Source organism: Elgaria multicarinata, chromosome 11 (genome assembly GCF_023053635.1).
Source record: "Elgaria multicarinata webbii isolate HBS135686 ecotype San Diego chromosome 11, rElgMul1.1.pri, whole genome shotgun sequence".
NCBI classification, from domain to species: Eukaryota; Metazoa; Chordata; class Lepidosauria; order Squamata; family Anguidae; genus Elgaria; species Elgaria multicarinata.
Genome location: NC_086181.1, coordinates 35,448,945 through 35,476,584, shown reverse-complemented (window position 1 = coordinate 35,476,584; position 27,640 = coordinate 35,448,945). Strand labels below are relative to the sequence as shown.

The 27,640-nt window shown below is 42.6% G+C and overlaps 1 protein-coding gene across 1 annotated transcript; it reads right to left on the bottom strand.

Annotated features, from left to right (window-relative positions):
• Positions 1-318: 318 nt before the first annotated feature.
• Positions 319-27,640, bottom strand: LOC134405685 (vomeronasal type-2 receptor 26-like). The gene is made up of 5 exons (XM_063136929.1): positions 27,350-27,640; positions 26,082-26,930; positions 25,176-25,403; positions 23,227-23,353; positions 319-1,217 (listed from the first exon to the last, which is right to left on the bottom strand). Exons 1-5 carry the CDS (start codon positions 27,638-27,640, stop codon positions 319-321), a joined length of 2,394 nt encoding a protein of 797 aa, XP_062992999.1.

The following is a 27,640-nucleotide window of genomic DNA, read 5'->3' as shown; positions in this document are numbered from 1 at the left end:
AAGCTGAAAAAATCAGGAAGAAATAAACATAGAGTTATCTAGACCTCTTTCCTTGTCTCTTCATAATAATATAATCTGGCTAGGTTATTATTCCTGAGGCCCTTTTGACCAGATACAAATGATGGCAGGGCTCCTGCAGCTTTAACTGTTGTGATGAAGAGGGAATTTCACCAAGTGCTGCATGCATACAAATGACACCTGGTGAAATTCCCCTTCTCTATACAACGTTAAAGACACAGGAGCTCTGTCCTCTTTAACCCTATGGTCACCCTAGTCACTCCCCCTGACTATTGATTATAGTGATTATAAAAATAGTGATTATTTTTTCCTTACTAACTGATCTCTGGTGTTCAGCTCAGGCCTAAATATAACAATGTAGCATTTGGGGAGGAAGATACAACCCAATAAGCCAGCACTAGAGGCCAAGATGGAGAAGACCTCCACAGCCACCATGTATTTCCCCTTAGTGCTCAGGTATGTTGGCACAAAAGACACCCAAACACTGCAGAAGACCAACATGCTGAAAGTGATCAGCTTGGCTTCATTGAAGGTATCAGGCAACTTCCTGGCAAAGAAAGCCACCGTGAAGCTGATGATGGCCAAAAACCCCATGTAGCCCAGGACAATGTAGAACATAAGAGCAGAACCTTCATTGCATTGAACTGTGATCGCATCAATTTTGGAATGCATGTCGAACTCGGGGAAGGGGGGACAAGTTGCCAACCATACAACACAGGTGCCAGTTTGAATAAGAGAAGAGTGAATGATGACCGATACAGCCAGTCTCTTCCCAACCCATTTCCTCATTCTGTTTCCAGGTTTTGTAGCCATGAAGGCCAAAACCACAGTGATGGTCTTTGCTAACACACAAGCAACAGCAACAGAGAAGATGATGCCAAACACTGTTTGCCTCAGCAGGCAGGTCACCTTCCCCGGCCACCCAATGAATAAGAAGGAGCAGAGAAAGCAGAGCAGCAGAGAGGAAAGCAGGGCACATGTGATGCTCCAGTTGTTGGCTTTAACGATGGGAGTATTTTGGTGCTGAATGAAGCTCCCAATCACAACAATTGTGATCACAGAAAGGAAAAGAGCTAAGGATGCCAGAACTACTCCCAAGGGCTCCTCAAAGGATAAGTAGCTCATGACTTTAAGAATACATTGGTCCTTATACTTGTTTGGATATTGATTTTCTGGGCACATCTCGCATTGGTTGGCATCTGAAAGTAAGAATATATCCAGAGATCACAAATGTCCATTTTATTTACCTCAACTCTTTGAACTGGAGTTCATACAGCAAATTAACTTTCTTCAGCTTCATTGAAATTAGCTCTGTCAGTGTTTCCTTTGCCCACCCTACTAAACACATCCCTACATTTGCATTTAGAAAATAGATATCACTCTTAAAACACATCTGAACTTTAAACTTCTGGACTTTTGTCAAAGTAACACTACAGTCCTTCACTTACCCATCTGGACTGAAATCCTCCCTGGGGGGCACTCCACACAATCATAGCAGCACACTTGCTTCCCCGGCTGGACGAACATGCTCTGTCCATGGTGGCAGCTTTCAACACAGGTAGAACTGGGCAGCATCTAATGATGACCACAAGGAAGGACATTTGGAATGGGAATGAGCTCATTCTTTCTCACTGCTGTGACTTTAAGCTATACCTCTTTTATTAGAATGTATGAAGATCTCAGGACAAGATGAGATCAGCATCTTGTTCTATATGCCAAGGCATTAATATATCAGAAGGACCCATTACTCATCTCAACCCCCTAATGATATTGCTTCTTGTTTCCAATGCCACTCATTACTTGTCCACTTCCTCAAATGAGTGAACCGCAAAGTTAGATTCACACCCACTTCCCTTCATTCTAATTTGGTTATTTGGTTAGGATTGGGAGGAATGGCTCTGGCTGTGGTTTTGCGCAAAACTTGATTTGAGCAAATAAAAATAATAATACCTGAAATAGTTCCTGGGTTTGGGGAACTAACCCATAGCTCAGGTCACAAATGCAAGCCCATTTAATAGCATCGTGAAGATGCATCCAACCCCAAAATGGCCAGATTTCCCTTTGACAGGTATCCTAGTCAATATTGATTTGTTAGCATGCTGCATTCAAAGAGACTTGTGGGGACTTAAAAAACTAAATTTTATTTCAGCTTATCAAGAAGAATAGTGTACTTCATCAGAAGTAAATAGCGTCTACATGATCAGCATGTATTTATACACACGGGGGTAGAGATGGAGACATGTAAGCAGTGTGATCAGGAATAAATATCATGCAAATGTAAAATGTGTGAAAATCACAAAATTAGATTAGATGGTTAGAGAGATCAATATCTCTTAGACACCACATTTTTAAAAGAAGCCCCAAACAAATCCGAATGTCTTAATTTTGAATGAGATGTAAAACTATATTCTGATGTCTCCACAGTACCAGAGTTAAATCTAAGGGCTCAACTACACCAAGCAGGATATTCCACTATGAAAGTGGTATGAAAGCGGTATATAAAAAGGCAGGAGCCACATTAGTACTTTAGAGTTGTATTGAAGTGCACTGACAACTGTTGGGGCCCATAGACACATCTACACCAAGGGCCTTGCTAGATGGCAGGTTAGCCCAGTGTGAGGCCCAGGCTTGTCCCTGTGCATCCAAATCATGCACAGAGGATCGTAGACTCAGGCAGGGCGCAAGCCGCCCTGGCCCCGGGCTAACCAGGGGGGGATCTACACTATTGCTTTTAAAGCACTTTGAAAACGTTTTGAAAACTGTATATGCAGTGTGTCCTGGGCTCCAACAGTTGTCAAAACTGTTAAAAAGCGCTTTGAAGCACTTTAAAGCTGTAGTGTAGATCCCCCCCCAGCACCGCTTTTGGCCCGGTTTTTCCCGTGGTCTCGGGCTCAGCATGTAGACCATTTACACACGAGTAGCTGGAAAAGTGGCAGACGGGCCGCAGCGCTCCCACCACCACTGAGTCTCTGGCCTGTGTTGGCCGCCTCCGCCGCCGAGTCCCCTGGCCTGCAATCCCGCCCCCCCCATATCCCCAGCCTCCATTTCCCACCCACCCCATGTCCCCTGGCCTGCGATCCCCCCACCGCCGAGTCCCTGGCCTGTGATGCCAGGCGCTGCCATGTCCCCTGGCCGGGCATCACAGGCCAGCTACATGGCAGTGCCAAACATCACAGGCCGGGGACTCGGCGGCAGAGGCCAACACTGGCCGGGGACTTGGCAGCGGTGGGATCGCAGGCCAGGGGACATGGGTGATGGCGGGAAATGGAGGCTGGGGACATGGGGTGGTGGGAAACAGAGGGTGGGGACATGGGGTGGTGGGAAACGGGGGCTGGGGACATGGGGTGGTGGGAAATGGAGGCTGGGGACATGGGGGTAGTGGGAAATGGAGGCTGGGGACATGGGGGGCAAGAAACGGAGGCTGGGGACATGGGGGTGGCGGGAAATGGAGGCTGGGGACATGGGGGTGGGAAACAGAGGACATCGGGAGGCTGGGGGGATTGGAAACCAGGGGAGATCGGGGGGAAATCGGGGAAGGGGGAGCAGGGGACCCAATTTTTTTAAAAAACTACCTTTTCCGGTGGTGCGCTCCTGCACATGTGGCCCCTTTAATCCTAAAGAAAAATGGTGGATGCGACAGGTCCTTCCAGCAGCCCGTCATGTCTTACGTGTAGATGGGGCGACGACCCGTGCTACTTTTAGCGCAGGCTGGCCCCTCCTCCCACACGATTCCCCAGTAGGTCTAGCAAGGCCCCAAATAGGATATAACACTATGAAAGTGGTATGAAAGTGGTATATGGTATATGTCATGGGCCCCAACAGTTGTCAGTGCCCTTCAGTACTGCTATAAAGCAGTAGTGTGGCTCCTGCCTTTTATATACTGCTTTCACACTGCTTTCATAGTGGAATATCCTGCTTGGTGTGGATGAACTCTAAGGGGATGGGGGAATCTTGCATATTTTGTTGTGAGTAGAAGATGCTATTCAATCCATTATGATATTAGTCTACCCTTCTGGAATTTTTCAACAAAAGAGGAAGCATCAAGTCCATCTTGATGCTGATTCCGCATCAGATCTCTCTCTTTCCTGGGGAGTAGAATTTTGTGGACACTTATCTGTATCATATGTGGTTATGGTACTAAAACCATTACCAACCAACTCTTTTTTTTATTGTGAATATTAACAAAAAGAACAGAAAATACATCGTTAAAATGGGGAAAAGAGCACCATACATTGTGTATATAAAATTATCATAATTTTCCATCATATGTCCCATTCCAAGAAAAAAGAAGAGAGTTATACAAAGGTTTCAAGAAAAGCAGACCAGATACCCATATATTTATCCACTTGCAAGTTAGGGCTATATTATTATTATTATTATTATTATTATTATTATTATTATTTATTTATTTATTTATATAGCACCATCAGTGTACATGGTGCTGTACAGAGTAAAGCAGTAAATAGCAGGACCCTGCCGCATAGGCTTACAATCTAATAATAACACCCATTCAAAAGTTGATAGTGTTGTTAGGTCCTCAATCCATTTCATTATGGGAGGTGAGCATATTATTATTATTATTATTATTATTATTATTATTATTATTATTATTGACCAGAAACAACAAAAATACTGAATAAGACGTAGCCTGAGATCACTAGAAGCTTCATATACAGATGCTAGAGCAACTGTCCATTGGTTAGGCAAGATAGGGCATTCCAATTCTCTATTCCAATCTAGTCTTAAACTTATCGGTATCATATCTACTTGCTGCTATTAAATACTTATACATATGAGTTGTGGATCGACATGTCAGTTCAGCTGTTATAAATGTTTCTGACAATGCTGGAGGCTCTGAAGCTGTAAAAGCAACTGGGCCAAACCTAGGTTCCAGCAAGTGTTGCAATTGTACATATTGCCATTGAGCCGTAGTAGGTAAATTATATTAACACACAAGTCTGAAAAGGACAAAAACTCATCATCTGATACTATTAATTGATCCAAAATAAAAATCATCTTATCCGTCCATGTCCTCCACAGAAATACTTCCTTTCCCATTTTTATATTTGAGTTTCCCCATATAGTCAATTTTGCATGAGAGGATGGATCAAACTGTAATTGACGTGATATTATAAGCCATGTCTCTCTAGCAGCCAGACTTGTAAGAGGGGGGTTACTTGTTCTGATATAACGAGAATCGAGTGTTGTCCATTTGAGAAGAGGTTCTAACCATAAGCCTTCCAGAACTGACCATAGTGACAGTTCTGAGGGAGTGGAAAATGACCAGAACTTAGTATGCCAATAAGTAAGCCTGATGGTACAAAGCTAAGTCTGGAAAACCAAACCCACCTTCTTTAATTAGAAACTGCATCCGTTTCAGAGATATTCGAGTTGGAGAACAACTCCAGAAGAATTTACAAAACAAAGCATTAAGTTGTTGAAAATATTTGCCAGGTATAAGTAAAGGAATACCACACATAACAGAAATAACTCAAGGTATAAGGTTCATCTTAAGTGTGTTGACTTTACCCCACAAGTTCATCTATCTATATCTCATGAAATCTCACTAATCAGTTTATTTACATTTATTTGAGATATATCTCTTGGAATAAGTATTTCCAAATAGGTAATAAATTCCACCAAAATTGACCATTAGCCAACACACTAGGAAATATACTATCTCCAACCCTCTTAGTAAATATGCTATTTCCAACCCTCTTAATAATATCCCTCCTATGTGCATAAAAGCTGATGATGACCATTCCCACCTGATTAAATTTGTGATTCCACACAATGGTACTTCCATTAATGATGAACTCTTTCCCTGCAGGAGCCTGGGGGTCCACCTTTCCAACTCGTCTCCTCTGGAAGGATTCATTGGGGAAGGTGACCAAGTTGATGAGATCGTATCCCCCTGCCAGGTCCCCATTATCATCGAAAAATATTTCTTCACCAGCACTATTGTTAAAACGGATGTTTCTCAGAAACCAATGAAGCTAAAAGAAAAGGGATGGTTTTCTCGTATTTAGGAAACATGCCAAATGGTGAGAACCCTAACCTTTTCATGTCACCTCAGTGCAAAGCAGTGACAGTTAGACTTTCACTGCCTGTCAGCCACTGCATTGTTGCTGTCAGATGATGATGATGATTATTATTATTATTATTATTATTATTATTATTATTATTATTATTATTATTTCATTTTGGAGAACAACAGAAACACATAAAAAACTTAAACCCTGCTTCAGATAAATCCTACAAACCTCAACTCAGCACAGGGCAGCTGGAGCTGCATATTATTCAAACACAGTTGACCAGGCCTGTTCTAGCTCAAAAAGCAAAAGCAAAAATATCAATCAAGAACCACCTCTGAAGTGATTATTTACATTCAAAAATAAACATGACTCGATTTTCTCTTTTATGCCCTTTATTTATTTTTTACTTTGCATTTGTTCTATTTTTGGTTCATTATTCAATCGTACTTCAAATGTATTATTGTTGTTGTTGTTGTTTTATTTTTCTGCATTATCCAGTGGTACTTTATAATGCTATTATTATTATTATTATCATCATCATCATCATCATCATCATCATCATCATTTATATACCACCCCATAGCTGAAGCTCATCAGGTGGTTTACATAAGATTAAAACACTTAAAAACAATGTACAAAATTTAAAACTACAAAAAACATACAACATCCATAGAAATATACATTTAAAACAATTATAAACAGCTTTAAAAACAAATCTAGGGTCACTAAAGCTCATCACATATTACTAAATGGGAAAAGAGAAAAGTTTTAACCTGGGGCCTAAAAGATATTAATGTTAGCGCCAGACAGGCCTCATTGGGGAGAACATTCCTAAATTGGGGGGCCACCACAGAAAAGGCCCTCTCACTTTTTGCTAACCTCTGAGCTTTCCTCCAAGTAGGCACCTGGAGAAGGACCTTAGATGTTGAATGTAGTGTACAGGTAGGTTCATGTTGGGAAAGGTGTTCCGTCAGGTATTGTGGTCCCAAGCCATGTAAGGCTTTATAGGTTAAGACCAGCACCTTGAATCAGGCTCAGAAATGTACATGCAGACAATGCAAGTGAGCCAGAGTCAGTGTTATATGTTCGAACCTTCTGGTACCCATTATCAATCTGGTTACTGCATTTTGCACAAGCTGCAGTTTCTGAACTATCTTCAAAGGCAGCCCTGCATAGAGTGCATTGCAGTAATCTAACTTGGAGGTTACTAGAGCATAGACAACTGAAGCCAGGTTATACCTGTCCAAATAGGGGCATAGTTGGGTCCCCAACCGAAGTTGATAGGAAGCACTCTGTGCCACCGAGGCCACTGAGGACACCTCAGCCTCAAGTGACAGAGATGGTTCTAGGAGAATCCCCCAAGCTATGAACCGGTTGTGGAATGAGCTCCCCAGAGAGGTCCGCCTGGCGCCTACACTGTACTCCTGAAGACCTTTTTATTCTCTCAGTATTTTAACACATAATTTTAACCTAAATTTAAATTTTACTGTTTTAACTCTGTATTTTAATTTTATATCAATTTTGCTGCGTGGTTTTTATCCTGGTTGTGCTTTTTATACTGTATTTTGTATTTGTGCTTTTAAGCTGTTGGTTGTTTTATTACGGTTTTAATTTTTGTGAACCACCCAGAGAGCTTCAGCTATTGGGCGGTATAAAAATGTAATAAATAAATAAATAAATAAATAAACCTGCTTCTCAGGGGGAGTGCAGCCCCATCCAGAATGGGTTGAACACCCTCCATCTGGTCAGCAGAGCCACCCACTAACAGCATCTTTGGCCACAGCTAGAACTCAGGTTTATCCTGGGATATTCCAGGGTTCACCCCTGCCTGAGCACTAGATCCCCTGTGTGTCACCTAGATGAACAGGTTTGACCCCTGGACGATCCAGGGATAAACCTTAGGTCTAGCTATGGCCTCAGTCTTGTCTGGATTGAGTTTCAGTTTATTAGCCCTCATCCAGTCCATAGTTGCAGCCAGGCAATGGTTCAGCACATCCACAGCCTCTCCTGCTGAAGATAAGGAGAAGTAGAGCTGCATGTCATCAGTGTACTGAAGACAATGCACCCCAAAACTCTGGATGACCGCACTCAATGGTTTCATGTAGATGTTGAATAACATGGGGGACAAAACTGTATGGAACCCCATACTGGAGAATTCACAGGGCTGAGCAATGTCCACCAAGAACCACCATCTGGAGCTGACCCACCAAGTAGGAGTGGAACCACTGCAATGCAGTTTCTCGCACTCCCAACTCCAACAGTCATCCCAGAAGGATTCCATGGTCAATGGTATTAAAAGCCACTGAGAGATCAAGGAGAATCAACAGAGTCACTCTCCCAACATAGTACATCATAAAGGGTGACCAAGGCTGTTTGCGTACCAAAGCCAGGCCTAAAACCTGACTGAAATGGATCCAGATAATCAATTTCATCCAAGAGTGCCTGGAGCTGGCCTGCAACCACCCACTCATGGACTTTTCCCAGGAATGGAATATTTGCTACTAACCTACAGTTATTAAGGTTTTCTGGGTCCAGGGAAGATTTCTTCAGGAGTGATTTCACTACCACCTCTTTTAGATGGGATCGGACCACTCCCTCTTGGAAAGAGGCATTAATCACTTCCCTTACCAGACAGCTGCTCCATCCCTGTTAGCTTTTATTAGCCAGGAGGGGCAAGGATCCAATACAGAGGTAGTTGCATGAACCTGTCCAAGCGCCTTGTCAATGTCCTTGACCTGTAACAACTGAAACTCATCCAAGAAAACTGGACAAGACTGTGTCTAGATACCTCACCTGATTCTCCTGCTATAACACCGGAGCCCAAGTCCTGGCAAATGCAGGAGATTTTATTAAGGAAGTGCCTAGCGAATAGATTACAGTGGGCCTCAGAAGGTTCTACAGTGTCCTTGGGGCCAGCATGTAATAGACCCTGGAGAACTCTGAAAAGCTTCGCTGGGTGTCAGATTGATGATTCACTAGTGGCAGCAAAATATTGGTTTTGCCACTCTCACTGCCCCTGGATATTCCTTACATGCTCTCCTCCTCAGGCAATATACCTCCTTCTCCTGCTATAGGCTGCCTTCTCCTAAGTGAGTCATGGAGCTGCAACTACCTGCCATGGCTGAACATTCCAGAGCTTCCATGTTCCTCCATCTCTCCTTGCATTCTTCTTGGTTCTTGATAGATCCATGGCATGGAGAGCATATGCGACAGCATAAACAGCATTGTAGATCCTGTAGCTCTGGCCAGACATCCTCATTTCAAATACAGATCCAGGGAGATTCCACAAGTTCTCCTCTCCAGTGCAGTTGCCCTTGTTTGGGACATAGAGGTTAAACATAGGGAAGGAACAGAGAAATGCACTGAGCCAGAATTGATGGATGAAATAAAAAGTAGACTGGAAAGGATTGATCGTCTCAACAAAATCTTGAAATCCTGGCACCACGTTTGTATGCAGTCTGAATGACAAGGTGCCATTGAAGGATTTAGTGGGGAATTTTGTCACAGATTCTATAGCAGTGAAATCCCATTCGGCTGTTGTGATCCACACACTCTCAAGAGGGCACATGTAAGAAATTTCCAAGGAGTACAAAATGGTTTGCAACCCCTCAAGAGACTGTCTGTCTCCATAGACAAGAATCACATTGATTTCATTCATGTAGAGAGTGGATTGAATTAGTCCCAATTTCTCTTGGTCACTTTGTGAAAATGCTGTCACTAGTGGAATCACCTGTGTCCAGGCAATGCAAATGTTATTGTGCAAGAGCCTTGGTCTCAGTTTCCGAAGGAAGGTTTCTCCACTGTCATCATCTGACACCACAAGTCCAATCCAGATCCATCCCAAATGCTTGAGGAGCCGAACAAGCCCAACATACTGAAGATCTTGATTTGGAACCAGTCCATAGAGAGAAGGAAACTGAGTTTTGTCCCTCAGCATTGGATGAAAGGAGCCATAACTGAGCTAATGGGAAAAATAAGGTATTTCCAGGACTGAGAAAACTATTTCATTGTTCTTTACTAGAAATAACTCCATCCAAAGAACTATCAAGGTTACATTTTTATTCTCATTCCCCATGAACATTCATGTATGTCACTAACTGTCTAAGCTTACATTTCCTGGCAAATTCAACTGGTATTATGAATTATTTGGGAGTAGATTCTAAGCAGAATTTAGAAAGAACTATAATTCTAAAGTTTTACACACTAGTCATGCCACAGCCAAATGTTGGAATATGTGGGTTCTTATTCCACCAATGGACATAACGGCATTGCACACACACACACACACAGAGGGGGAGAGAGAGAGAGAGATCTCCTGAGCAAATTCTTTTACCTCTATCAATTCTGATGTCTTAATTCTAAAAACATACCTGTGGTTTCTTGTATGTGTTCAAGATGTTGCCCATCTGGATGGAGTTTTGGGAGGTGAGACCTCCAATGACAGCCATTAGATTCTTTTCCCTGACATATTTGTAATTGATGTGACTCCCTTGTCCTGGAAAGAGAAATTCTAGAGTCGCCCAAGAGCTTCGCCTTGAATTAAATGCATTGTCGTAAATCATGGGTCCCAGCGTGGTGTTGGGTAACAATTCAGCATTCTTGTTGATCTCATGAATAGCAAAAAGGAAGGCTAGGACATGCTGGTAGTTTTTAGGGATCATGCTGCAAGCAGATTTTCATACAACATTACATCAGGTGTGTAACAGGTTGCATTAGGATTTGTCCATCTAACTAAATGAGAATCTTCCATCGGTACAATAAACATAATGTCCCATGAAGACAACATGAGATCTGAAGATGAAAAGTATCCATAGCAGGGTTGCAATGTGATCCGCCTGGATACCAATGTGCCACATACAAACCAAGACATTCCACTTCTCCAATTTTAATTTGAAGATATATAATTTTATATTTTCTGAATGGCAGCTGGCATCACTTCATAGCAAAATGGTAGCCCCCAGTTGCTGCCATCTTGTTTTCTCATTAATCCATTTGTAGGCTACTTGCCATTTCTGACCAACCAGGCCCAACCATGGCAGCCATTTTCAGTCTGTGGACCTCAAATGTTCATGTATGACCATGGGCTGAAATACTTGAAGCCCCATTGCTGCTAGTATGAGATGTTCATGTGGTAAAATCAGAACCAAACAACTATTTCAGCTTGGGAGCTCCCTGAAGCTACCACCCCATGTCCACTGACCTCACAATAAGACCCACTGAATACTTACAGATTCACCTAGGAGTAAACATTTATACAAATAGCCTGTCGGTGTTCTGAAAATATCTATTTCCTAATATGGTTTGGTTTGCTGGTTTGTGATGAAAATATCTTGCCACTCTGAGCATTCCAGGTTTAGCATACGATACAAAGAAATACCTTAGTGGAGCCATACGCCACAGCTAGACCTAAGGTTTATCCTGGGATCATCCAGGGTTCACTCCTGCCTGAGCACTGGATCCCCTGTGTGTCACCTAGATGAACAGGTTTGACCCCTGGACGATCCAGGGATAAACCTTAGGTCTAGCTATGGCCATAGTGTCAACATTGCCAGGGTACATTTCAATGCACTCCATTTAACTCCTCCAACCTCCCACACACTTCCTGTCCCATCAGTGAAGCATGGGAGACTCATCTACTTCTACTTCTGGTTCCCTCTCAGCTTCACACCAGCTTCTGTCTTACGCAGACCACCTTCCTTCCTATGTCTTCCCCTCCCATCCATTTGACTCTCTCTCTCTCTCTCTCTCTCTCTCTCTCTCTCTCTCAGGAGTTTCCTGGTCATATCTTTTGCCATCACCTATTCCTTTTTTTCCCTAACCAGAAGAAAAAAATCTTTAAAAAGTGAAACACAGAGGAGTTTCACAATGCCTTTAAACGGGAAGAAATAAGAGCCTTCTGTGCAGAAGCACTTTAATTCAGAATATGGAAAAATTCACCAATTTGAAGCACAAGAAATATAAAACATAGTGCTTGGTTCTAACCCCTCTTTTTTCATGAACATCATTTTTAAAATTTATTTCATCTTAAATAGATTTACATATCAGTAAAATAACTGATTGATCCCTGCTTCAAATTATTGAATTCGTAGGTGCTGATTTTTCTTTCTTCTTTCTTTTACTGTGCGATCATTTTTGAGAAAAATATAAATGTATAAACATCTCTACATGCCTGCAGAGATTATGATTATTTGAAATAAAATCCTATCCATGACTCCATGATAGCTATGTCTCTAGCTTTCAAATCCATATATAGAAGAAAATATAGGAAAATAATATTTTAACTGCAGAATAGGAAAAAATAACGTTTTTCAGCATGTCCAAAATTCAACTTCCAGCAACAGATGAGGACTTAAGGATTCATACAAAAAGAAGAAGGATTATCCCAATGGTAAGAACCTGATCTAATCCTGACTGCTGGATGGCTCTAATTATTATGGGAGCAGCAGTGGAAAATGAGTCTGCACAGTATCAAGGCTTAAATAAGAATGGAATACTAAAGAAAAAGGCAGAGTCCTACTAAAGAGAAGTACTACATTTTTGAAGCTAAGAATTATCATCGCATGGAGTACAAAGATTCACAAGATGCAAGAAGAGGGAGAGAGAGAGAGAATGCTACTTACAAAGCATTTAATGTGGAAGAAGCTCAGAATGATCACTGCACTGAGTACAAAATTTATTTATTTATTTATTTATTTATTTTATTTATTACATTTCTATACCGCCCAATAGCCAGAGCTCTCTGGGCGGTTCACAAAAATTAAAAACATTTGAAGTATAAAACAACAGTATAAAACCATAATATAAAATACAATATAAAAGCTCAACCAGATAAAAACAGCAGCAATGCAAAATTACAAATTTAAAACACCAAGTTAAAATGTATTTATAGACTGTTAAAATACTGGGAGAATAAAAAGGTCTTCACTTGGTGTCTAAAAAAATATAGTGTAGGTGCCAGGCAAACCTCCTTAGGGAGCTCGTTCCACAACCGGGGTGCCACAGCAGAGAAGGCCCTCCTCCTGGTAGCCACCTGCCTCACTTCCTTTGGCAGGGGCTCACGGAGAAGGACCCCTGAGGATGACCTTAGGGTCCAGGCAGGTACATATGGGAGGAGGCATTCCTTCAGATAGCCTGGCCCCAATCCGTTTAGGGCTTTAAATGTTAATACCAGCACTTTGAATCGGGCCCGGACCTGTACTGGCAGTCAATGAAGCTGGAAAAGGACTGGCGTAATGTGGTCTCGTTGGCCAGTCAATGTTAGTAAACGTGCTGCCCTGTTTTGTACCAGTTGAAGTTTCCGGACGGCTTCATGAGAGGCAGGGAGAGGGAGAGGGGAAGGGGGTGGAGAGAGAGAGAGCGCTACTTACTAAGCATTTAATGCAGCAGAATCTGGGAATACCATAAACTCTGGAGTAATGAAGTTTGCAAGTGCCGTGGATACAAATTCACCAATGATAATCTCATCTGAAGGAGTAGATGGGTTGTTCTGAACTCTGATCTTCCAGCCACATCTAGGGAAATTTGAACTCTTGCTGGAAGAGTAATGCAGCAACATCAGACACAGTGCTAGGAAATCTTGGGCCATGGACCAGATCGACCACTTCATGATCACTGACCACCACTGCAAACTGTGTCAGTCTTGGAAGAAGCAATAGAAAAGCTTGGACTGACTGATCTGTGCCAGCCTCAAGTCAGCCTCCCGGAGTGCTATGGGCAGGAGTCATTATATGCTGAGTGTAGTATATCGCAGTAGAATTACATTGTTCTTGGTATTGATTTTGCACATGGAGGCCTCTGACTACCCAAGGGGCTGCCAAAAGCAACAGGACTAATGACAGTAATTTTATTAATTAAGGGGCAGATTGCCTGTTTTGCCAAAGTCCTGATGTCAGTGCGTGTTGTGCCATGTGTGCCATGTCCATCTTGGGACAAAAATATATTTGGAGGAAGTAGCTGCTTGGGAGCTTTGGCCTAACTTTCTGAACAGCTTTTGATTGGTCTAGAACAAGTTAGAAGAAAGAGGATCTCTAATATCCAGTCCTACTTGTAGATCCTTTTAATTGGAAAGGCTGGCAATTTGATCTGGAATATTCCCTGCTTGATCTCTATCCTTGAGCTATAGCCTCTAACTCTGAGCTAGTCACTTAAAAAGATAGATATATAACAGCACCTATTTGAAAAATAGGTTCTATTGTTGAGGTACTGAATTGCAGGTGTATTGGTAGATTTCTTACGCTGTGTAAAATAGTAGGGCTGTGCTCCACTCTGTTTTGGGTTGTAGAAGCGGGAGCAGAGTGACCCGATGTGCCTCCGCCAAAGGTGGTTCCGAAATGGGGCCAGGGGACAGCGGATTGACAGGAAGCGGTTTGCTGAGTTGCGGAACACCTCGCCTCGTTGCGGAGCTCCGATCGCCATTTTTGACTTTTTTTCATAGCATTGTATTGGGCAAAGAAACACCTATAACTTCTTTGTTTTTAAAGCTAGATCCCTGAAAATTACTGTGCTTAGAGATTGATGATTGGGGGGGGTCATTTGTGTTGATTTTCAGTTAAAAAAAACCCATTCAGTGGTTGGGTTGCAATGAATCTTTTTTTAATGGGTAAAAGGGAGGGGGGAAAGCCTTTTTCGGCATTGATAGACAACTTCATCTCCCAATCGTGCTGAGTGATCACCCCATGTGAAGCATCCTCCAATCCCAATGTTGGAGGAGGGGGGAATAAGCAAAAGAAGAGACACTTTTCTTTTGTAGGACTTCGGTCACTGAGGAGTGCATTGGCGAAGCAGTAGCCCAAGCACACTCAGACACAACCTTAAATAATATACAAAGTAAAATAAAAGGTAGGCAACATAGTACTGAAAGGTACCCACAATAACCTTGGTGGACAACTAGATAGCAGTGGTGCAAGTGGATGATGTCCTGTACGGCATGTGGACATGCCCTTGAGAGAAATCAGAACCCTCTAAAGGGGAACCAGTGGAAACCAATGAGTTGCACGAGTTGATGAGTAATGTGGCTTCTCAAAGTCAGGCACCTTGACAGGACCAGCCAAAGGACTGGCAATGGGCACGTCCACTTTCCCATACTGGTAATAAAGTCAGCCTTTTTGTTCCAATTCTTCTTCTTGTTGTGATTATTACTACTATTATTAATTTTTTATTATTATTTTATAAAGGCTGTGTAATCCATCAACTCTGAAGCAAGGAACACAAAGCTTTACTGTTGTCCTGCTAGCCATCCTATTATTTATGGGATGCAAAGGCATCTCTCTGTGCTGTTCCCACCTCACAGGGCCGGTTTGTGTTTCTGCCTTTGAATGGCCTGGAAACAATCCTTGGCTCACTGACTTGTGCCAGAAGAGCTGTCTGCTACTGCCTCGCCTCCTCTGTGCCCACCTCAGAGGGCCGGTTTGTGCGTGTCTTGCTTTGACTCAGGGCATTAGTCCTTCCTTGTCATGAAAAGGCAGCTGCATTTTGTATGTGCTGCTGCCATGATCACTGAATCCTCTGTGACAATGTAGGCTCATTATTAATATTAGTATCGTTATTGTTATTACAATTATTGGCTGGGCATACCCTGGAGTGTGTGAACTGTGGCGGACCCTGAAAGGATCATCTATTCAACAGCATCTCTGTTTGAGCTGTGTGCATCTTGAAAAACCAATACGTTATAGCACTTTGAAATGAGTGGATGGCATGAAAGAAATTAAGTTTTTAGAAAGTATTGAGACCCAAGCATGGCAATGCAAGGTCTGAGTTGTTTCTCACATGGCCAACTATGTGCTGCATGCTCACCCAGTTTAATATTTCTCTCTTGAAGTTCCCTGTGTTCATTTTGGAAGTGGTTAACCTGAGAGGAAGATTCTGATTTAGGTTTAATTTTTAAAAATCCCCAAAGATCAGGGCATGATGAGATTTCCTTCAAAGAGGCCATGACTAAGGAACTTTTAAGAAGCTATCCTGGTGCCCAGTTGCACTTGTGTCGCTTTCAAACTAATGGAGATAACTGTAAACTAGTTGTACCCGGAGTAACATACACCGTTGTAGCATAACTTAAAGTTTATTAATCAAAGTTTATTAATTAAAGTTTATTCATTAATTTAATTAATTAATTAATTATTAAAGTTTATTAATTAAGTAATAACCCAGGGACTGCATCATTAAAATTCATGATGTAGTCCCTGGGCAAAATCCAATCTAAGCTCTACTTAGAGTAGACCCACTGAAATGAATGGGACTCAAGTGAGTCCTGACTCATTTCAGCCCAGTCGTGGAGACATTAAGCGGCCGAGAAACAGAAGGGCTGGAGGGGGGCGCGGGCTGCTTGGAGGCCGCCGATACAGTGCTGTCTGGCAGACCTGGGGGCAGGGAGGTTGGGGGAGGGGGAGCAGGTGTCCCCCTCTTCCCGGGGTTCCTGTCAGTCTTGGGCCGCCCGCCCGCCCAGCTCGCATGAGATTAGGCCGGGGCCTCGGCTCACAGCAGGCGAGCGGCCTCCCACCCGGCCACCAAGGGCCCCGGCCATGCCTCACTCACGCTCTGGACCATGGCACTGCCCCCTTCGTGACTGTGGGGCAGCCAGGCAGACCCGATGGCACTGAGGGGAGGACGAACTAAATAAAAGAGAGCAACGCAGAGAAACCGGAGGAGCCCAGGGAAAGCGAGAAAATGATGGTCAAAGATCATGAAGACAGTGAGGAGTTAGCAATAGGGATTTTCCTCCCGTTTTCAAGAGCTGTGTAAACGTTGCACCAGACTAAGAGGTTGTCTTTAGGAAGCAAATCTGGAAAAAGGTTAGGAAAGTTATTCGGAGCTGTTGCCTTAGGAATGAGATCAATGAGCCAGCTGATGCCATTGGGTTTTGCTGAAGCCATTCTAGAATTCCTGAAGGCAAAGTAGGCATGGCAAAACGGTAACATACCTAAGTATTTTATATATATAAATGGGGGGAATCTTTAAAAATTCCCCAAAAATCAGGGGATGATCCCATTTCCTTCAAAGTGGCCATGACTAAGGATCTATTTAGGAGCTATCCTGGTGCCCAGTTACATGTGTAACTCATATGGGCTCATCTACACAAACCAGGATATTCCACTATGAAAGCAGTATGAAAGTGGTATATAAAAGGCAGGAGCCACACTACTGCTTTATCGTGGTATTGAAGTGCACTGACAAAATACCACTGACACATGGCTCATTGACACACACCATATACCGCTTTCATGCCACTTTCATAGTGTTATATCCTGCTTGGTGTAGATGTGTCTATGGGCCCCAACAGTTGTCAGTGCACTTCAGCACCACTATAAAGCAGTAGTGTGGCTCCTGCCTTTTATATACTTCTTTCATACCACTTTCATAGTGGAATATTTTGCTTGGTGTAGATGAGCCCTACATATTTGGACAGCCAGGTGCAGATAAGGATGGGAATATCCAAGCAACCATTTTTATATAACATGGAAACTTGGGGAGGGAGTGGGCGGCTGCTGGGTGTTTGCGGACTCTACTGTCACCATCGGACTGGGTCCAGTAAGTGGCAGCAGTTCAGAGAGCACAGTCTGGTGGTCCGAGCAGGTTGAGGAGAGTCAGTTGGACTCCACCCCCATGCTGGGAACTCACGACATCCCTAGGTGCAAGTGCTACATAGTGAGACACTAGAGTGAATCCCAGTGTTACTGAAGGCTACAATTACTACAAATTCAGACAGATTTGCTTCAGATGAATTCAGAACTGGCCTGCCGCACCTTGGGTCTGAATCTTAATCTCGGTTCAGATTTCTGAATTATTCTGATTTCTCATAGACTTGCATTGGAAGCAATAAATGCCTTTAACGTTTTCATTTTTCATTATATAAACATGACATTTGGAGACCTTATAGACACTGCGGAAGTGCTCATATCTGCCAAAATCCAGACAGACTGGAGTAGTGGTATTCATGTAACCAACTGGTAACCTTTGCTTTTTTTTGGGGGGGGGGAACATAGGAAGGGGAAGGGAGGGAGGAAAGATTGGAACAAACACACTAAGGCCATAGCTAGACCTAAGGTTTATCCCTGGATCATCCAGGGGTCAAACCTGTTCATCTAGGTGACACACAGGGGATCCAGTGCTCAGGCAGGGGCGAACCCTGGATGATCCCAGGATAAACTTTAGGTCTAGCTGTGGCCTAAATGTTAAAAACTAGAATAATTTCTTCATAAGGAAGATCCAAGTACCAACACCCAAAATCACACACCACCAACAAACCTAAGCTAGCCAGCCCAAAATACCCCACTCCTGCCAAGTCTAACTCACAGTGAGCCACAACAAAGGAAGCTTGAACTTGTGATTCTTCTTAAGCCCTCCTCCACCATTGTGATTGGATGCTGCTGGAGAGAACTGGGAGTCTTCAAGAAGATTGGGGGATGAAGCTGTCACTTAACAGCCAATTTCCCTCTCCAAGCTCTTCCTCCACCCTCTCTAAGTTAACAAAAAAAATGTTGCAAGCACAGATAGGCACTCTGTGCTTGAAAATGGTCCGAATCGATTCAAATCAATGTGGACCTTGTCGATTCCCTCAGACCAATTCAGACCAATTTCAATTCACTTCAGATCTGTTTTGAGGCCCTCTGAATCACCCTGAGTTGCCTTGGATTCAGGATTCAGATCAGAGGCAATGAACATCTCTAATTTTAAATTTGTAATCAACAAATGTGCCATTTTGACTTTGAACCTTAAGTGTGCATCCATGAATAAATGTGTCTAGAAAAAACATCTTCACTAACCCACAACACCCTGCTGAATTTTCAGTAAGGCATTTGCACTTTGAAATCACTATCAGGAAGAAGGGAAAGTTTTAAGCACCAGATGTTTGAAGTTTTAGGAAGATTTTCCAGTTGAATTGTAAGTACAACCAGAGAAAGATAAAAGCTTGCAATTGTGTCTATACTATCAACAATAACAAATTGAATCAAGGAAGATGAATAAACCAAAAATACTTTGATTCAGCAGTGGGGAAACACAACTGGGGCGGGGGGGGAGATGAAACCCACCCATCTCTCCAAGAGCAAAAAAAAAAGCCAAAATAGTGTGGTCACACACTTGATGTAAGCTGGGAGTATGTCTACACCAGCCCTGTATCCTGGGATCATCCCAGGATCATTCCTTTGCATTCAAATGCCACACAGGGCATCCCAGGAGCAGGCAGGGACGATCCCTCCATTTTCCTAAGAAAAACCTTAGGTATAGAAAGGGCCTATGTCTCTATCAGGCAAATCAGGAGGATGATCCACACAGTGCTCTCCCTTCAAACCAGATTTGTTGGGTGTGGGCCTTCTACAAATGGGAAAAAGAATACAGGTGAGGTAAATCCACCACAGCTAAATCATAGTCTGCAAGAGTGCTCTGACAGCCTACAATTTAGTCATGGCAGCTTCCCCTCACCTGCACCCCCCTGTGTTCTCCAGTTTTGAGTGGAGATGACAATGGAGATTTTGCCTGTATGCAGGAGAACACCCAGGCTCATCTCTAATCTGATCAGAGGTAATAGTGGGGATTCCTTCATGAGCAAGGCTTGGAGACCAATCCCCACATGCTGAAAGTATCCACTAAGCCTCTGTGGGCTATGTGGGAAACCATGTGCTCCACGACTGACCAATTGCCTTTGACAATTGCCTTAGCTTAGTTGAAGCTAAACCTTCGACTATGATCCCAGGGAAAGTTTCCTGACTGTTTTGGATAGCATGCAAATGTGTGTTTTTCCAATCCAGCCACTGGCTTCATCTCTGGTGACTGTGACTGTGAGCCTTGAAGAAATATAAATTAACAAGGTGGATGTAAATGGAGACCTGAAGCATGAAAGTTAAGCTGAAAAAATCAGGAAGAAAAAAAATTAATTCCTCTTGCTATGTCTCTCTCTGTTTCTAGTTGCACAGATTGTGATTATTTTTTTACTTACTAATTGCTCTCTGGTGTTCATCTCAGGCCAAACTATAATAATGTAGCATTTAGGGAGGAAGATACAACTCAATATGCCAGCACTAGAGGCCAAAATAGAGAAGACCTCCACGGCCACCATGTATTTCCCCTTGGTGCTCAGGTAGGTGGGCACAAAAGACACCCAAACACTGCAGAAGACCAACATGCTGAAGGTGATCAGCTTGGCTTCATTGAAGGTATTGGGCAACGTCCTAGCAAAGAAAGCCACCATGAAGCTGATGATGGCCAAAAGCCCCATGTAGCCCAGGACAATGTAGAACATGAGGCCTGAGCCTTCATTACATTGAACTGTGATTGTGTCAACCTGGGAATGCATGTCAAACTCTGGGAAGGGGGGGAAAGTTGCCAGCCACACGGCACAGAGGCCAGCTTGAATAAGAGAACAAAAAAAAATTAGTGATATAGCCAATCTCTTCCCAACCCATTTCCTCATTTGTGGCCATGAAGGCCAAAACCACAGTGATGGTCTTTGCTAACACACAAGCAACAGCAATGGAGAAGATGGTGCCAAAAGCGGTTTGCCTGAGAAGGCAGGTCACCTTCCCAGGCCAACCGATGAACAAGAAGGAGCAGAGAAAGCAGAGCAGCAGAGAGCACAGCAGGGCACACGTGATGTTCCAGTTGTTGGCTTTGACTATAGGAGTATTGTGGTGCTGAATGAAGATCCACATCACAACAACTGTGATCACAGAAAGGAAAAGTCCTAAGGAAATCAGAACTGCTCCCAAGGGCTCCTGGAATGATAAGTAGATTATGACTTTCAGAATACATTGGTCATGGTTCTTGTTTGGATATTGATCTTCTGGACACTTCATACATTGGTCTGCATCTGAAAGAAATATTAGCACAGGAGTCATATACCAAGAGTAAAAAAACAAAAACAAAAAAACTCAAGTTTAGCTCAACTCTTTTAATCAGAATTCATACAACTAATTCGGGTTGTACATCGCTTCGGATCTGAATCTTGAATCTGAGGCAAATCAGTGTGATTCGGAGGGCCTTGAAACAGATCCGAATCGAATTGAAACAGGTCCGAAACAGTATGAAGTGAATCGCATTATCCAAAATGAGTTGGATTGATTCTGACCTTTTTCAAGCACGGCACCATGAGAGGGCTTCAGTAGACCTTGATTCCTGTCAAAGTTGAAGTACATTGCTTCCTCCCCTGATTTTTAGGATTTTTTTTTTTAAAAAAATGGGTTTTAAAATAAATTATTTAAAAATACGCTGTTATTTTTAAAGTTAAATACATGAACTCAGCACTATGATAGCTCTTAAGTAGGGCTTTAGGCATGCCAAGGTGGAAGCATATCAGTTCATTCCTTGTTTTGGGGGGGGATTTTTAAATTTCAAACTCAAACTTCATTGGGCTCTAGCACCTTCAGAAGTAACTAATTTTCAGGAAAAACATGAAATTACGAATAAAGACATGAAAATTAGCACCAAGGTAGGGCTTCAGTAGGGCTTCAGCCATGCCATGTTTGAAGCAGATCGGTTCAACCCTTTTTTTTTTTATCGAATTTTATAAATGTGTCCTTTATTATTGAGTACTGTTTGTGCACAACACACAGCAGACACACACTCACACACACACACACACACACACAGTAGAAGACACTGAGAGACTAAACAACACAGAACTCACAGAGGAGATGATGATGATGATGATGATGATGATGATGATGATGATGATGATGGACTGTGCTGCTTACAGTGCAATAAGATGGACCCTGAAACTATCTTTCTCCTAGCCTCCTTTAAAGGGGATGTCAAAGCAGCTCTCGCTGTCTATGTTTCGAACCACTGTGCCTGCCTCACAGGGCTGGCTTGTTTGCTTTCTGCCATCGCCTCTGGACCAGCCTGCCTCTCTGCCCTACTGGTGCCTGGGAGACGTAGATGGGCTGGGTGGGTCAACACCACAAGCCTATGGCATACTTGCTCCCAGTCCTCCATGGCCATAGCTGCCTGTTGCCTCTTCTCCTCTGTGCCTGCCTCACACAGCCAGTTTGTTTGCTTTCTGCCCACCTCTCTGTGCCCACCCACATAGCTGTCTCCTTGCCTCTCTGCCTGCCTGCCTGCTGCCTGCCTGCCTGAGCACCTGCACACTTCTCCAATGTTACCTGCCTGGTCCCACCTTGCAGGATTGGTTTGTGTTTCTGGCTTTGCTTTGATCCTTGGCTCACACATGCCCGCACAGCTGCCTGCTGCCTCTCTGCACACCTCTCTGCCTGCCAGCCAACCTGCCCGTCTGCCCACTTCTCCAATATTATCGGTCTGGTTCCGCCTTGCAGGGCTGGTTTGTGTTTCTGGCTTTGCTTTCTGACTCAATTTCTAAGACACATTGCTCCCAGCCAGGTATTGTGTGTATTGCAAGCAGCCTACTTTCCCTGTTACTCTCTGAATGGGAAGAGCCTGAGGATCTGTCTTCTTCAGAATGAAAGAAAAGTAGGGGAGATTTTAGTGTGAGCTTGAATGATTACAGACCTTCTCAAATCACTCTTTGTTTGAGTGGCTGCTTTGTTCCCTTGAAAAATCACATTTTAGCAGTTGATTACAGGAAAAGCACTAGACAGGTGTGTCTGAAATATGGCATACATGAGCACCTCCAGGGTGTCTGTAAGGTCACAAACGTTCATGTTTCTATCTTGAAAAATAAAAACATTATAGCATTTTGCTTTAACTGGTTTTCCTGAAAAATCTCATTTTCGCAATGGATAACAGGAAAACCACTGCACAGATGTGTCTAACATCTGGCACAAATAAGCATCTCCAGGGAATCCATAAAGTCACCAACTTTCATGTTTCTTTCTTGAAAAACAAAAAAGTTATACGCATTATTTCTTCCATTGCAAGTCTATGGGGAAATTTTAAAAAAATGACGAATTTGGATATCCAAATCTCAATTCGGATTCAGATCTAAGGCAAGGCAGACTGGGTCCAAATTGATCCGAATCAAATCAGGCTAGATTTGGAAGGTCCAAATCGGGGTCCGAAGTGAATCGGAGGGTCCATGCACAGCCCTGCAGTACAACAAATGCAGAGTTCAAGTTCATAGAAAAAAAGATCTGTCACTGTTTCCTTTGCCCACCAAACTAAACACGCTCATGCATATGTGTTTAGAGAAAAGTGCTAGGTCTGATAATACAGCTGGAGTTTAAACTTCTGGGTTATTGTCTAAATAACCATGGAATCCTTAACTTACCAACCTGGGTGGAAATCCTCCCTTGGGGGCATTCAATGCAATCATAGCAGCACACTGGCTTCCCCTGCTGGATGGCCATGCTCTGTCCAGGATAGCAGCTCTCGACACAGGTGGAACTGGGCGGAATCTAATGGAATGCACAAAGAAGGACATCTGGGATGGAAATCTGCTCATCCTTCCTCACTGCTGTGACTTTCACCTACACCTCTATTGTTAGAACCTATTAAGGTCTCAGGACAAGATCAAATCAGCACTGTGGGGCATATTCGAAGGCACTGGTATCTCAGAAGGTTCCAATGCCCATTTCAGCCCCCACCTATCCCCATGATGTTGCTTCTTGCTGCCATTGCAACTCATTACTCATCAACTTCCTCAAACGGCAGAACAGCCAATCCCTTCAGTTCCCACTAACAAGTTCCCATTCTTTTTCTTTCACGCTTCTTCGAGGTGACAGTAAAGATTGGACCAAAGGCACTCATTGAGGGACCCTAGTTAGAGGTAGGGCCATCTTCCAGCAACAGGGGAAGCAGCAGTAATTTCTAGTCCGCATTGATTTGTTCATCTGCTACATTTAAAAAACAAGGAGTCTTGTTGTGATGACTTAAAAATTAATGCTTTATTTTGTCTTCAGCTATCAAGGAGAATAGTTTACTTCCTCAGATGTAAACAGTGGGGTCATCTACACCAAGCAGGATATTCCGTAATGAAAGTGGTAGGAAAGCGGTATAGAAAAGGCAGGAGCCACACTACTGCTTTATAGTGGTACTGATGTGCACTGACGACTGTTGGGGCCAGTGACACATATCATATACTGCTTTCATACCACTTTCAGAGTGTTATATCCTGCCTGGAGTAGATGTGTCATGGGCCCCCACAGTTGTCAGTGCACTTCATTATCTCTATAACGCAGTAGTGTGGCTCCTGCCTTTTATAGACTGCTTTCATACCGCTTTCATAGTGGAATATCCCACTTGGTGTAGATGAGCCTAGTGTCTCCCAAGATGGGCACATATTGACACAAATGGGTGTAGAAAGAGAGAAAAGTAAGGAGTGTGATCAGTTGTCAATGCTATGCAAATGTAAAATGTGTAAAAATTCCAAAATTATATTGGATTCTTAGATCAAATCGTTTTAAGCATTGCCTTTTTCAGAGAAGCTAAAAACAAATCCAAACATCCAAATTTTGGAATACATGGAATACAATGTAATAGCATATGTTATTTGCCACAATATGGAAATAGCTTACAAGATGTCTCAGCTAACAGAGTAACATCTAAAGGGCCGGAGGATGTTAAATATTTTTGCTATTAGAAGATGTTAGTCTACCCTGTTGCACCATGTCCTGCCTTCTTGGCTTGTTGACCACTGTGTGAACAGAGTGCTGGACTAGATGGACCCTTGGTCTCATCCAGCATGCCAATTCTTGTGTTCTTAACCATTAAACTGATAGTTTACCATTCTAGAATTCATCAATGAAAAGAAGAAGCGTCCTCTCTACATTGATGCTTATTCTGCACAACATATCCCTTCCTCCTGCAGATGGGAACTTCATGGAGAGGCTGAGAGATTTATCTCTATCATAGGCCATGGCTAGACCAGGCCTATATCCCAGGATCATCCTGGGATCATCCCTGTGCATCCACATGACACACGGGGGATCCCGGGAGCAAGCAGGGACGACCCCTCCATTTGCCTGGGATAATCCTTAGGTCTAGCTAAGGCCATAGTTTTTAAACCAATATTAACCCACACTGATAATGATATTTACAGTATGTGCATACAATGTGGTGATTATCATTCCTACTTGATTGAATTTGTGATTCCAAGTAATTGTACTTAATATCTATCATATTGGGCTGATCCAGGTTATGCTGCTAAAACCAATAACAACCAACCCTGATAACAATATCCAATGTATGTGCATAAAAGGCAATGGTGCCCATTCCCACCTGATTAAATTTGTGGTTCCACACAATGGTGCTTCCATTAATGATGAACTCTTTCCCTGCAGGAGCCTGGGGGTCCACCTTTCCAACTCGTCTCCTCTGGAAGGATTCATTGGGGAAGGTGACCAAGTTGATGAGATCGTATCCCCCTGCCAGGTCCCCATTATCATCGAAAAATATTTCTTCACCAGCACTATTGTTAAAACGGATGTTTCTCAGAAACCAGTGAAGCTAAAAGAAAAGGTGTTTGTGTGTGTGTATTCATTTTTAGGAAGCATGTCAAATGGTGAAAAACTGGTGACAAATCCTATTAGCCAAAATAGGGGAGGGGGAATCTACACTACTGCTTTGAAGTGCTTTAAAGCACTTTGAAAATGTTTTGAGAACTGTATATGGAGTGTGTCCTGAGCCCCAACAGTTGTCAAAACTGTTACAAAGCACTTTAAAGCAGTAGTGTAGATCCTGCCGGTGAGAAACGCTATTAGCCACTACATCATTACTGTCAGAATTCATTTTAATTATTTCATTTTGTAGAACACCAGAAACATATTAAAAACTTAAAGCCTGCTTCAGATGAATCCTAAAAAAGCCATCTGACAGACAATTTTTTCTGCCTTCATTCATTGAAGCTTTTCTGTTTGTAGGTGACCCCCTCCATTGGGAGCATCGCTATAGACATCTGGGTTAAAAAAAAAAAAAAAGACCAAATATATTAATCAAGAACCACCTCTGAAGACATTATTTACATTAAAAAATAAACATGACTTGATTTTTTCTATTATGCCCTGATTTTATTGTATTCATTTTTTTAAAAAAAATATTAATTGTTTGCATTCATTGGAATTTGGGTATTATTATCCAATGGTACTTCATAACGTTTTATTCCTTCAGTCATGGAGCTGCAACTACCTGCCATGGCTGAACATTCCAGAGCTTCCATGTTCCTCCATCTCTCCTTGCATTCTTCTTGGTTCTAGATAGATCCATGGCATGGAGAGCATATGCGACAGCATAAACAGCATTGTAGATCCTGTAGCTCTGGCCAGACATCCTCATTTCAAATACAGATCCAGGGAGATTCCACAAGTTCTCCTCTCCAGTGCAGTTCTCCTTGTTTGGCACATAGAGGTTAAACATAGGGAAGGAACAGAGAAATGCACTGAGCCAGAATTGATGGATGAAATAAAAAGTAGACTGGAAAGGATTGATCGTATCAACAAAATCTTGAAATCCTGGCACAACATTTGTATGCAGTCTGAATGACAAGGTGCCATTGAAGGATTTAGTAGTGAATTTTTTAATAGATTCTATAGCAGTGAAATCCCATTCGGCTGTTGTGATCCACACCTTCTCTACAGGGTACATAAAAACAATTTCTTCAGAGTATAAAACTATTTGCAACCCCTCAAGAGACTGTCTGTCTCCATAGACAAGAATGACATTGATTTCACTCATGGAGAGAGTTGATTGAATTAGTCCCAATTTCTCTTGGTCATTTTGTGAAAATGCTGTCAGTAGTGGGATCACCTGTGTCCAGGCAATGCAAATGTTATTGTGCAAGAGCCTTGGTCTCAGTTTCCGAAGGAAGGTTTCTCCACTGTCATCCTCTGACACCATGAGGCCAATCCAGATCCATCCCAAATGCTTGAGGAGCCGAACAAGCCCAACATACTGAAGATCTTGATTTGGGACCAGTCCATAGAGAGAAGGAAACTGAATTTTGTCCTTCAGCACTGGATCAAAGGAGCCGTAGCTGAGCTAATGAGAAAAATAAGGTATTTCCAGGACTGAGAAAACTATTTCATTGTTCTTTACCAGAAATGACTACATGCAAACAATCACTAAGGTTAAATTTTTATTCTCATTCCACATGAACATTAGTTTTTGTCACTAACTGTCTAAGCTTACATTTCCATTTCTTGGAAAAGTCAATTGGTATTATGAATTATTTGGGAGTAGATTCTAAGCAGAATTTAGAAAGAACTATAATTCTAAAGTTTTACACACTAGTCATGCCACAGCCAAATGTTGGAATATGTGGGTTCTTATTCCACCAATGGACGTAACGGCATTGCACACACACACACACACAGAGAGAGAGAGAGAGAGAGAGAGAGATCTCCTGAGCAAATTCTTTTACCTCTATCAATTCTGATGTCTTAATTCTAAAAACATACCTGTGGTTTCTTGTATGTGTTCAAGATGTTGCCCATCTGGATGGAGTTTTGGGAGGTGAGACCTCCAATGACAGCCATTAGATTCTTTTCCCTGACACATTTGTAATTGATGTGACTCCCTTGTCCTGGAAAGAGAAATTTTAGAGTCGCCCAAGAGCTTCGCCTTGAATTAAATGCATTGTCATAAATCATGGGTCCCAGCGTGGTGTTGGGTAACAATTCAGCATTCTTGTTGATCTCATGAATAGCAAAAAGGAAGGCCAGGACATGCTGGTAGTTTTTAGGGATCAT